Below are 13,142 nucleotides of genomic sequence, written 5' to 3'. Positions count from 1 at the left end.
TAATAATTATTTGAATTTATCTCACCCAGGGTAATTTTTTTATGTTTTATATAAACATAACTGCAAAGTTATACATGAATTTCTTATACATAAGAACTTGGGTATATCAATAATATTAATATAAATTGATAAGATAAGAAGTTTGTATTTTTATTAGCAAGCATTAATATCTAATATTTTCTCACAATGCAATAGCAATAACTATTGAGAGTTTGTCAGTCGGAAAAAGAAAAAACGCGAAGTCGAGTACTCTTTTGTAAATATATATGCAATCTGCAAAGAAGAGATAATGAATGACAAAGTGATGGTATGAGTATGTAGATAATGACGAGTGACATCACAATCAATCTCAATATGTTTAGTTTGTTTATGAAATACCGAATTTTGTACAATCTGAATAGTAGTATAATTATCCCAATGTAGCGGAGTTACGTGAGAAAGAGAAATACACATATCAGCAAGTAAGTAAGTAATCGACGTAACCAAAAAATTTCATAGGTAATCGAGGCCATGGAACGATACTCAGCTTCTGTAGAAGACTGAGATATGAAATCTTATTTCTTGATTTTTCATGGAATAAGCGAATCACCAAAGATTATACAATATACAATGGTCAACTTGTGGTCCGTAGGATCATCAGCCCAATTGTATCAGAGTAGGTGTGCAACTCTAATGAAGACGTAGAAGAAGGAAAAATAAGACTATGAAATTGAGTACCCAAAAAATATCTGAGAATACGAAAAACAACAGCTCAATGAATTGCAGTAGGGGCAGTGACAAACTGACTAAACGCATAAAATGCATGTGTAATGTCTGAGCAAGTTTTTATTGGGGGGAATTATGTCTGAGCAAGTTATAGTAAGATAAATTAAGTTATCAACAATTGTACGATAAAGACCAGAATCCTCCAAAAGAGTTCCATTGGACGAAGAGTATCAAGCATTGGTCTCAAGGGTGTATCAACAATTCGATTGTTGGTTAGTCGAGCACGCTCAAACAAATCGGCAATGTATTTTGATTGAGATAAGAGATAACATTTTGGAGAATAGGCTATCTCAATTCTCAAAAATAACGTAGCATTCACAAATCATTCATAGTGAAGGAATGTGTCAACTCGGATTTTAATGATTCAATACCATCATGATCATCACCTGTAATAATCAGATCATTAACATACAAACAGGGTCGGCCCTAGGGAAAGGTCCGACAAGCCCTTGGGCCAGGGCAGCCCATTTATTAAAAATAGTAAGATATTTAATTAAATTTAATGTAATTTTAAACATAAAATGTTATAATTTAATGGTTCAAGATAAAAATTTACAATTTTAATTTGGCTATGGGTTCAAATTGTAGAGAAGATGTATGATTGAAAAGGAATAATTGTATATATGAATGAGAAATGTACAGGTTATTTATATTACAATTTGTTATATGTAAAGTCTAAATATGGGTAAGAATTAGTTGTGCAATCACTAAGATTATGGAGGAATATATTGTGACTTGATTGCATCTTGACTTGCAGATTTTGTGGAGTCTAAATATGGGTAACAATTAGCTGTGCAATCACTAAGATTATGGAGGAATATATTGTGACTTGATTGCATCTTTGACTTGCAGATTTTGTGGAGTAAGATTGTCTGGTTCCTTAACACAAATCTCACCCAAAACCATTTTTAACAATTTTTTAAACTAGACCTAAGACAATAAAAAAAATTGATTTTTTTTCTATCGGGGGTTGGGGTAGCCCAAAACTCGATGTCGACTCTACATACAAGGATAGAAGAATACGTCTTGACATTGTACACTTGACAAATAAAATTGAATGAATGGTGACTAGAAAGAAAGCCAAGCGAAATGATCACCATAGAAAAAATTTCAAATTTGAGACCATAAAGAGCTTTGTGAAACTTGCAAACTTCACCAAGCTAATGAGAAATACACGGGGAGGCATCATATAAACCTCTTTATGAAGGTCATCATTCAAGAAAATATTATTCACATCCATTTGAGAGATTTTCCATTGGCAAACCGAAACAACAATAAAAAATTGCGAACAGTCATCATTTTCGCAACAAGAGTAAATGTTTCCTCATAATCCATGTCATACTCTTGAGAATAGCTTTTAGCAACAAGGCGAGCCTTGTATCACTCAATGAAATCATCTAATTTTGTTTTAATCTTGTAGACCCAACGGGAGTCAATGACATGTTTTCTAGATGGTAGTGAAACCAAATCTCATGTATGAGTCTAATGTAAAGTAGTAAATTCCTCATAACATAACAGTTAGTCAAAGAGGATCACGAACTATCTCTTTATAGGATGAAGGCTTACAAAAACGATGAACATGAGTGACAAATAAAGTAAATAAGTATAAATAAGATGAGTACTCAAAACTGGGAAGTTTAGTGAACTTACGAATGCGAGTGTAGTGACGAATATGAGGATTTGTAATCTCATCCGACAATTGGGTGGTCGTAGGTGTTAGATATGTATATTATTTGTATTAGCATTTAAGGGTATTTTAGTTTATTAATACTTAAGGGTATTTTAGTCTATTGTAATCAATAACAATATAAATTATTTCATTACATTCAATTTATTTTATGCTTGCTAATAAAAACCTTAGTATTAGTGTTAGAATATAAGATAATAACATTATTGTGATAATATCTTACATTTATCTATTATCTTATATTCTAACACTAATACCTAGTTTCTCTTTTTATCTTATCATGGTATCAGAGTTTATTTATGGATTCTCTCTGTTTAACCTAAAACTTCCAATCTACATCTTCTAATTTAAATTTGGCGTTTGAGTCTGCAATCGCCAATGATATTTTTCATTTTTGTTTCATTTTGCTCTAGCTGATTTTGTTTGGAAATGTGTATTTGTTTTGTATCGTGCCATATTTGTACTATTGTATTTGTGTTGTCGTTGGATATTTGTAAATTGTATTTGTGTCGCATTGTGTTGCATCGTGTCGTGTCGTGCCATATTTATACTACTGTATTTGTGTTGTCATTGGAGAATTTGTATTCGTATCGCATTGTGTTGAGTCGTGTTGTTATTTTTGTGTTGTCGTTGTTATATTTTGGGATTCGTATTTGTTGTTCTTGTTTTCACCATGTCTGATAGCCAAGCAAAGGGAGGTAGGGAAGGAACAAATTCGATTGGGTGTTAATACATGGGTCAAAGTAGGCAAAATCAGTATGTGGATTGAAATTTCTTCGTTCGTACCGAATCGCTTGCAGAATCAAACCATCGTAAAGATTAAAAACGAATCTAGAAGAAGAAAAAAGTATGGCCTATAAAGATTATAGGTATTACACTATTACATGTAACAAGAGTGAGCATATTAAGCATATTAATCAAACCGATCCACGAATACCTCTACTAAAATAAAATAGATATACAAAATCTACAAAATAATGGAAATACCCGATTTAAATAGCAAATTTATATATTTAAAATTTTATCTCGTATTATTAAAAATATAAAAAATAAGACAAAAGAAAATTTAAGGTGTAACTTCTATTCTTCCTAGAATAAAATTAATATATTATAAAATCAAAATCAATAACTTTAACGAGCTATTGTTCAATATAAATCATTATAGTATATGATAAAAACTTTTCTTTCATCTTATTCTGTTTTGAACATTTTTCACATTTTCATAGTTGAAAATGATCTTTTTGTAGTGACGGTAAAAACTGGTAAAGTCAAAACAAGTCGAATCAATTTATAAATCAAATTATAATTTTGTGACTTATTTATTTCAACTAATCTATGAAATAATTCATCGATGAAAAACATATTTTAAAAATTCTCATTACAAGAAATATCAATTTTATAATATTGGAGTTATAATCTCAAATAATGCATTTCTTGTTAACTAAATTCTTCTAGATAATATTTTTCAATTAATTTATAAATATTTTCAACTTTAAATAATTTATAGTTTAGAATCTAAAACTGAAGTAAATATAAGGAGTTTTACTTTTTTATCACTAAATTTGAAATTTAACTCTTCTTTTTAAAAAATTATTACTAAAATATTTATCAATCACTAAAAAACATATATTTATTTTAATATATATAACTTTTAAAAATCTATTATATATATATATATATATAATTTATATATATATATATATAATTTATATGTATAAACATTAATAAATATATATATATAATATTATAATGTATATATATATAATATATATATATATTAAAAAGTCCCTAGCTACAGCCCACTTGGGGTCTCCGCCATTGGTAAAGATGATTTGTCACTAAGTACATAATGGATTTTTCTTTTTACTATACATATTGGTAATACAATTATTGTTCTAATCTTTAATTCATATATGTTTGAGCAATTTTAAAAGTTTCTTGTCTCACAGTCTCACGCAATGTCTGCCCTCTCTCACGAAGGTTTGTCATCGTCTAATAATTCATGTACATCGTCTCCCTTATGGATATTAGATTCAGGCGTATCTCATCATATTTCTCCTAATATTAACTCATTTATGTCAGTCAATTATGTTCCACCATCTTCCGTCATGATTGTCGATGGTACTCTAATGCTATTGGCGGGAATTGGTTATGTACATATATCTTGTTTTTCTCTCTCACATGTCTACCATATTCTTCATCTTTTTTTAAACATTGTATTTGTTAGTCAATTGTGTGATTTTGGTCTCACAGTTTTGTTTACTTCTTCCAATTGTTGTGTTAAGGACTCACGGTTGTAGAAGGTGAGTGTGACAGACTGTAAATAATGAGAACTTTATGTTTTGGATGAACTCAAAATATCATATGTTGTTGCCTCCAACATTGACTTGTCATCATTTCGTTTGAATCGTTTATCTTCAGGATTTTACCGTTGTCATTCTCGTTTGGTTCATGTTTCTAGATCTAGTTTAAAAATTTTAGTGTCTATTGGAGTTTTGGGTTGTTTAAAAGTCATGACATTTCTAATTGTAGTGGATGCAAATTGACTAAATTTTCAGCATTACATTTTTATAAAAGTATTTTTTTTCACTACTCTATTTGATTTGGTGCATTCTAATGTGTGGGGACCTTCTCATGTTTCTTCTAAAAGAGATTCTCGATATTATGTTTTGTTTGTTAATGATTGACTTCACTTGTTATACTTGGATTATCTTGAAACGTGGGTGTGTATTTCTTACTATAGTCATTAATTTTTTAGCTCTTGTGAGAACTCAACATTCTTCAGTCATTAAATGTTTTAGATGTGATTTGGGAGGTGATACATTTTTAATGATTTCTCTCAGTTATTTGCCTCTTATGGTACCATTCACCAAACCTCGTGTACTTACACTTCTCAACAAAATGGTATGACTAAAAGAAAACATCGTCATTTTGTTGAAACAATTCGTTCTTTCATGCTATCAGTCGAGCTTCCTAGTGTGTTTTGAGAAAAAATTAATTCTTACCGTTGCTCATGTGATCAATATAATCCCAATATCTCACAATTCAGGTTTGTTCTCTTTTGAAAATTTATATCGCCATTCACCTGATTATTCCTCGTTGCGTATTTTTGGTTATATTTGTTATGTCCTTCGACCACATATTGAGCGTAATAAGTTGTCTCTCCAGTCTGCCTTATATATTTTTATGTATTATTATCTTGGTCAAAAGGGATACCGTTGTTTTGATATAGTTAGTCAAAAATTGTATTTCTCACGTCATGTTGTGTTTTTAGAGCACGTTCTAATTTATTCTATATCTGCTAGTTCACATCATATGACCCAAACACACCTCTCATGTTGAATGGATCAATAAGAACAAGATATGTTTGGGTCATATGATGTGAACTAGCAGAAATAGAGAAAAATGAAATGTGCTTTAAAAACATAACATGACTTGAGAATTACAATTTTTGACTAACTATATCAAAACAACGATATCCTTTTGACCAAGACCATAACCCAGAAAAACACATAAGGCAAATTGGGGAGACAGCTTATTACGCTCTACATGTAATCAAATGATAAAACAAATACGATAAAAAAACACGCAACGATGAATAATCAAGTGAATGACCATATATTTTTTTTAAATGGGATAAACCTGAATTATGAGATATTGAGATTTTATTGATCGTGTGAGCAACGGTCAGAAGTACTTCCCCCAAAACACACTAGTACATCGCTGATAGCATGAAAGAACGAGTTATTTCAACAATATGATAGTGTTTTCTTTCAACCACACCATTTTGTTTAGAAGTGTTAGTACATGAGGTTTGGTGAATGGTAACCATCAGAAACAAGTAATTGAGAGAAATCATTATAAGTGTATTCACCCCCCAAATCACACCTTAAACATTTAATGAGTGAAGAATGTTGGGTTCTCACAAGACCTCAAAAATTGGTGAGTATAGTAAGAAATTCATACTTTCGTTTTATAAGATAAATCCAAGTATATAATGAGTGAAGTCATCAATAAACAAAATATAATATCAAAAAAACTTCTTTAAAGAAAAAACAGGAGAAGGTCTCCACACATCAGCATGCACGAGATCAAATGGAGTAATGAAATATATATATATATAGGTAATACTGAAAATTTAGTCAATTTGTAACCACTAAAATCAGAAATGTCGTGACTTTCTAAACAATCCAAAACTCCAGTAGACACTAAAATTTTAAACGAGATTCATAAACATGACTCAAACGGAATACCAACGGTAAAATTCTAAAGATGAACGATTTAAATGATATGATGACAAGTCAATGTTGTAGCCAAAAACATCTAATATTTTAAGTTCATCCAAAAACATAAAATCCTCCTTTCAACGGCATGTTCCAATCAAATTCTACGATCGCAGGTCCTAAACACAATAATTGGAAGAAGTAAACAAAACTGTGATACCAGAATTACACAATTGACTAACAAATATAAGGTTTAAAGAAAGACTAAAAATATAGTAGACATGTGGGAGAGATAAAGAAGATGTATGTACAGAACCAATTTCTATCAATGTCATTGGAGTACTATCGACAGTCATGGCGGAAAATGATTGAACATAATTAATTGACACAATTTAGTTAATATTATGAAACATATGATGAGATGCGACTGAATCTAATATCCATATGGGAGATGATGTACCTGAATTATCAAACGATGACAAACATTTATAAAATGAGACAAACATTGCATGAGGTTGTGAGGCGAGGAACTACTAAAATTGCATAAACATATATGGATTCAAGGTCGGAGCAGCAATTGTATTACCGATATACGGTATGATATAATTTCATAGTACACTCGGTGGCAAACGGTGTTGTTGAAGTGGTCGTAGTTGATGTTTAATATTCACCAATTTTGGACATTGAGCCTTCCAATGACCCTTCTGTTTACAGAATGCACATTAATCTAGAGAATCCTTAGAAGTAGGTCGGTTTTGATTGCTAACAACAAAAATAGATGGATGTGTAGGCGTAACAGATCCTTTGTTTATTTTAGACCTAAGTCAGATTTTTTCCGCTAGTAATTCATTGACAACAGAGTCAACAGTAGGAAGAGGGGAACGGTGTAGAATTGTTCCACATAAGGGTGAGAAAATTACCGATATTATAGGTATCTTGAAAATATCGTACCGTAATATATCGAAAATATCGATTTTTTAGGTATACCGAAAAAAATGTAAGGTATAATACCGATATCAAAATTATTGGTAAGGTAAGGGTATGAGATTTTAAAGTTTTAGGTATATCGAGATATAACGAAGTACCGATATATTTATAAATTAATATATATATATATAATATTTATAAGAAAATAAATATATATGATATTAATTTAATTATAGAAACATTTTTTTTTTAAATCAAATCAAAATATAATTATATTGTAATATTATTCCATATATACAATCTCGCCTTCTATTTTACGAAATAAAAAAATATTTTTATTTCATTATAAAATGCATTTTGTTTTTTTTAAAATAAATTTATTGGAGTCAAATATGTTACTAAGTTAATCTCAAATACAAAACTTTTTCAGTTTCAATTTAGTGTAACTTGAAAATTATACTTATGTTAATTTTTGTTAACTTCAATATTTTAACTAAATTTAATTTTTAACATTTATTAGTTTCTAAGAATGTTAAATTTAAAAAAAAAAAAAATATTTTATGATAAATAAATTTAGTTTTAGTTTTGTGTAACGTTTATCAGTAAGGTTGTGCAAAAATAAATAAAAAACCAAAAAACGATAATCAAACCGATAGTTTCTTGGTTTTATTTTACCAGTTTATTGGTTAACTGGTTTTAACGGTTCTGGTTAACCGATTTTTTATCGGTTAAACGGTTCGATTTTCTGTTGAACTATTTTTTTTGGCAATTTAACTGGTAACCAATAATAATTCAAATATATATTTTTATATTTTATAATTTATATTATTTATTTTGTAATATTATATATATATATATATTATATAAATAATATTTAATAATTTATATATATTAGTTATTTTAAATTTTAAATTATAATTTGTATAAAATTATTTTTAAAAACAAATCTAATTTATATAGTTATTGGTTTAAATATTGAGACTTCTAAAATATATAATATTATTATAATAATATAATATTTTATAATATATTTCTAAATATATCTATGAAATATTATTATAATATATTATATTATAACAATAATATAATATATTATAATATAGAATAACATAATAAAATGTCCTAAACAAGATTTTAAAAAGAAAAAATCATTTAATAAATTTAATACTTAATTTAAAAAATTGAATTATTGGTTCACAATTACACGGGTTAAACGACCAAAAACAATACTAAAGTAAACTAATTCATTTAATTTTTTTTGTGATATTATAGTTCGTAAGTAAATTTTTATACTTTAAGTCCTATAAAAAAACGCTTACCAATTATAATATAGTTATATCATTATTATATAATATAAAAAGAAAAAAAAATAGTATATTATATATAATATGGAGAGATAAATACTTAATATATTATTATATTATATATAATATGGAGAGATAGAAAATAACCATAAATAAAAATTTATAATATATAATATATATAAGGAATAATATTATATACTACAAAATTGGGATATAAAAAGTGGAGTCTGTGTAATTGTTCTTTTACTCTTAAAGCTCGGGCGTCGAAATTGGAAAGAAAACGAGGTTGGCAAAAGTTAAAGAGTGGAATGGAAATATTGTGATCTAAGCAAGATAGTGAGAATGAAAAAAACGCATTTCTAAACACTCCACAACCAAACCATCAAGAATGAAGAATCTGATGATCCATCTAGTAGTTAGAAAATTTAGTAAACTGAATCAAATTACTCCTAATTGGTAGAGATCATATATGTTGATACATATCCTAGTTCCTTTGAATAAGCAGTTGAAAACTCAAAGTGGATAAAAATTATGAAGCAGGAAATAACTTCAATTGAGAAAGTGATTTTTGGACACTAATGGACCTGTCTCGTAGAGATAAAAATATTAGAATCAAGTGAATTTTTAAAACAAAGATAAATGAACGTAGTGTTATTGGCCTGACTTGTGGTGAAAAATATACTCAACAATACTAAAGATATGATATTCAAAGCCTTGTTCATAAAATGAAGAAATTAGATAAATCAAACTCAACCCAGTCAAGATAAGCTAAAAGTCTTGCACTTGAAATGTAAGGTCTCAAGACAACAGATAATATGTTATGATGTCTACTCCAAAGAATAAACCATTGTCTAGAAAGAAAAACAAACACATTTCAGATGAGGGTTATGAATGAAACAAATATTAGCCAACATGAAAAAGTAATTGGGTCAATTCATGGGTAATATTTCAAATAGAGTACTCAAGTTTGTGAACATTGGGTAATAATTATTTGTTGACAAGCAAACTATATAAAAAAAAAAAAGCCTTAATCCCAATCCACCAAATAGCAAACTCATTTCTGTTTCGGAAAATCACCTGTAAAAACACAAATACAAGACAGTAGACATGTAATCAATATATTATGGTGCAGAACAGCGAAAAGCTGGAAAAAAATGTATTCTTCTTCAAAGTGAATCAGTGATAGATCAATGTGGTTAAACATCATGTATGGAAGGTGGACAAAAGTGTCTACTGGATGAATCCTACTAAGTTAAGGCAAACCTTATATCACATGGTTCTATATAGATAACCTGATAATAAGATCTATATGCATGATTTCGACTAAACTGATGATTGTAGGGAGCATGATTGGATCATAACTCATAATTCATTACATTCTAGATCTATTAGAACATGAATGCATAAAAAATTACATGTATATTAATCAAAAACTCTTTCAATTAAATGATGTGAAATCTTATGAAATATGAAATAATTTACTAGTTGATTGTAGGGAGCATGATTGGATCATAACCCATTACATTCTAGATCTATTAGAACACGAATGCATAAAGAAATCCATGTATATACAAGTGACATGATCAATCAAAAACTCTTTCAACTAAATGATGTGAAATCTTATGAGATATGAAACAGTTTATTAGAGTTGAATTGGATTCAATTTTGTAACACTTTTTCAACTAAACTAATGATTGTAGGGAGCATGATTGGATCATAACCCAAAATCCATTACATTCTTCTGTTTGAAACATGAATGCATACAAAATTCCATGTATATACAAGTGACATGATCAATCAAAAACTCTTTAAACTAAATAATGTGAAATCTTATGAGATATGAAGTAATTTATTAGAGTTGATTTGGATTCAATTTTGAAACACTTTTATCAACTAATATGATGATTGTAGGGAGCATGATTGGATCATAACCCATAATCCATTAAATTCTAGATCTATTAGAACATGAATGCATACAAAAATTCATGTATATAAAAGTGACATGATCAATCAAAACCTCTTTCAGCTAAATGATGTGAAATCTTACAAAATATGAAATAATTTACTAGAGTTGATTTGGATTCAACTTTGAAACACTTTTTCAACTAAATTGATGATTGTAGGGAGCATGATTGGATCATAACCCAAAATCCATTACATTCTTCTATTTGAAACATGAATGCATACAAAATTCCATGTATATACAAGTGACATGATCAATCAAAAACTCTTTAAACTAAATAATGTGAAATCTTATGAGATATGAAGTAATTTACTAGAGTTGATTTGGATTCAATTTTGAAACACTTTTTCAACTAAACTGATGATTGTAGATCATGATTGGATCATAACCCAAAATCCATTACATTCTTCTATGTGAAACATGAATGCATACAAAATTCCATGAATATACAAGTGACATGATCAATCAAAAACTCTTTCAACTAAATGATGTGAAATCTTATGAGATATGAAATAAGATTCAATTTTGAATCCAACTGCAAACTATAGCAATTGATACACACATCATAGTTGAAAACAAAATCCTAAAAATGGAGATCTAAATCCAAAGCTCAAACAAACATAATAGATCTTACCCGGTATTATTATATCAAAAGACGATTCACCTTTTGTGCCTCTGCACAAATTTGGAGTTCTTCGCGTCCTCCTCTGCATCGAAGAGAATCCAGATGTCAATACAATCGATTGATTAGTAATACCAGGATCGATCGATCGAATAAACAATCACGACAGAGAATCGAGAAGGGGAGAATCATTTACCGGTGAGATTGAGAGACATCTTGGTGATGATAGCACCGGTAACGGCGAAACCGACAAGGAACGGCCAGTTACGGCTCCATTCACGGCGGAAGAAGACGGGCCATGGATCAAACTTCCTCATATCTTCTTCGATTTCTTGGGTTCGCTCACTCTTTCTCACAGATCGAAAAGTCACAATCTGAAAGTTTCGTCGTCTCTGGTTTTAGGTTAATTGGGCGTGTACTGTTCACTAACCCTAAAGCGCGTGAGTATCCAAGTTCATTTCTTCTATTTATAAGGCGATAAATATTACAGGTTATTTTAAGGGTAAATTGGACATTAAAAATTATATAATGTATTTATGGACAGAAAGTATATGTGGATAAATTTTAAATTGTCAATATTCTGTAAATACATTTTTTAAATATATGTGAAAATGTTAATAATCTTTTAAATAAATTGAAAGTATATATTTTTCTTTGTTTTTTAAAATAAATTAGTGATCCAAAATATAGGATTTCAAACAATACAAATTAATCTAAAATATATCTATTATAATTAATTATATAATTTATTCAAATGACTAACTAGCTAAAAATATATTAATTATGTACAAATAGTATTACTAATACACAAAGACTTTAAATGTTAAAATTTGAAATTTTATTTTTAATAATATTTATTTAGTTAAATATTACCTTCTTATTATTATAATTTTATTTTAAATATGAATATATATATATATATATGAAAAAAGAAGTTAAGTTTTTTATTGCTAGTAATATTTTTTTAATTAATTTTAGTAATTAAAAAATTATTTTATTTAGTTTTACATAAGAAAATTTCATTTTAAGTAATAGTTATTCATTATTGTTACTTATAAACATACTTTGGGGTGGGGTGTTCTCATATATTTTTTTAAATAATTATTATATTAGCATTTTTTTGAACTTAATGTTGTTTAATTAATTTATTTATTAATATATTAAATATAAATTATTTAATATAAATAGTCCAATATCTCAAAACTTATCAAACCTACCAATATATATCTAATATATGGAATTAGTCTAACCCAAACCAATCATCAAACTTTTTAAATTAGCATGAGAAATGTCTCAAAATTTTGTTTGTTGAAACCTTGTAAAAACATGTTAATTCCGCCTAACTAATTGAAATTACAATTATCTTTTATATATATATATAGTTTTACATTAAAACAAAATTAAGACTATATTTGTTACCTGAGAAAAATATGATTATAATTAAATGTAAGACTTTATTTGAATTATAAATGTATATTAATATGTTTGTGATGTTTTCTTATTTTTAATTCATATTTGTTTAACAATTTAATTTATAACACGTTTATTATTTTTTATTTATTTAATACGTTTTTGTTTTTGTTAACCAATTTTGATAAGTTTAACAACTATTTGATTAATTTTACCTCATCTAATACGTTTTTGATTTATT

The 13,142-nt window shown here is 28.0% G+C and overlaps 1 protein-coding gene across 1 annotated transcript; it reads right to left on the bottom strand.

Annotated features, from left to right (window-relative positions):
• Positions 1–9,763: 9,763 nt before the first annotated feature.
• Positions 9,764–11,906, bottom strand: LOC124912099 (ATP synthase small subunit 6, mitochondrial). The gene is made up of 3 exons (XM_047452657.1): positions 11,688–11,906; positions 11,504–11,576; positions 9,764–9,983 (listed from the first exon to the last, which is right to left on the bottom strand). Exons 1-2 carry the CDS (start codon positions 11,806–11,808, stop codon positions 11,530–11,532), a joined length of 168 nt encoding a protein of 55 aa, XP_047308613.1. The 5' UTR covers positions 11,809–11,906; the 3' UTR covers positions 9,764–9,983; positions 11,504–11,529.
• Between the last annotated feature and the right edge of the window lie 1,236 nt (positions 11,907–13,142).

This window comes from Impatiens glandulifera, chromosome 8 (assembly GCF_907164915.1).
Source record: "Impatiens glandulifera chromosome 8, dImpGla2.1, whole genome shotgun sequence".
Classification (NCBI taxonomy): Eukaryota; Viridiplantae; Streptophyta; class Magnoliopsida; order Ericales; family Balsaminaceae; genus Impatiens; species Impatiens glandulifera.
This window is presented reverse-complemented; position numbering and strand designations above follow the sequence as displayed.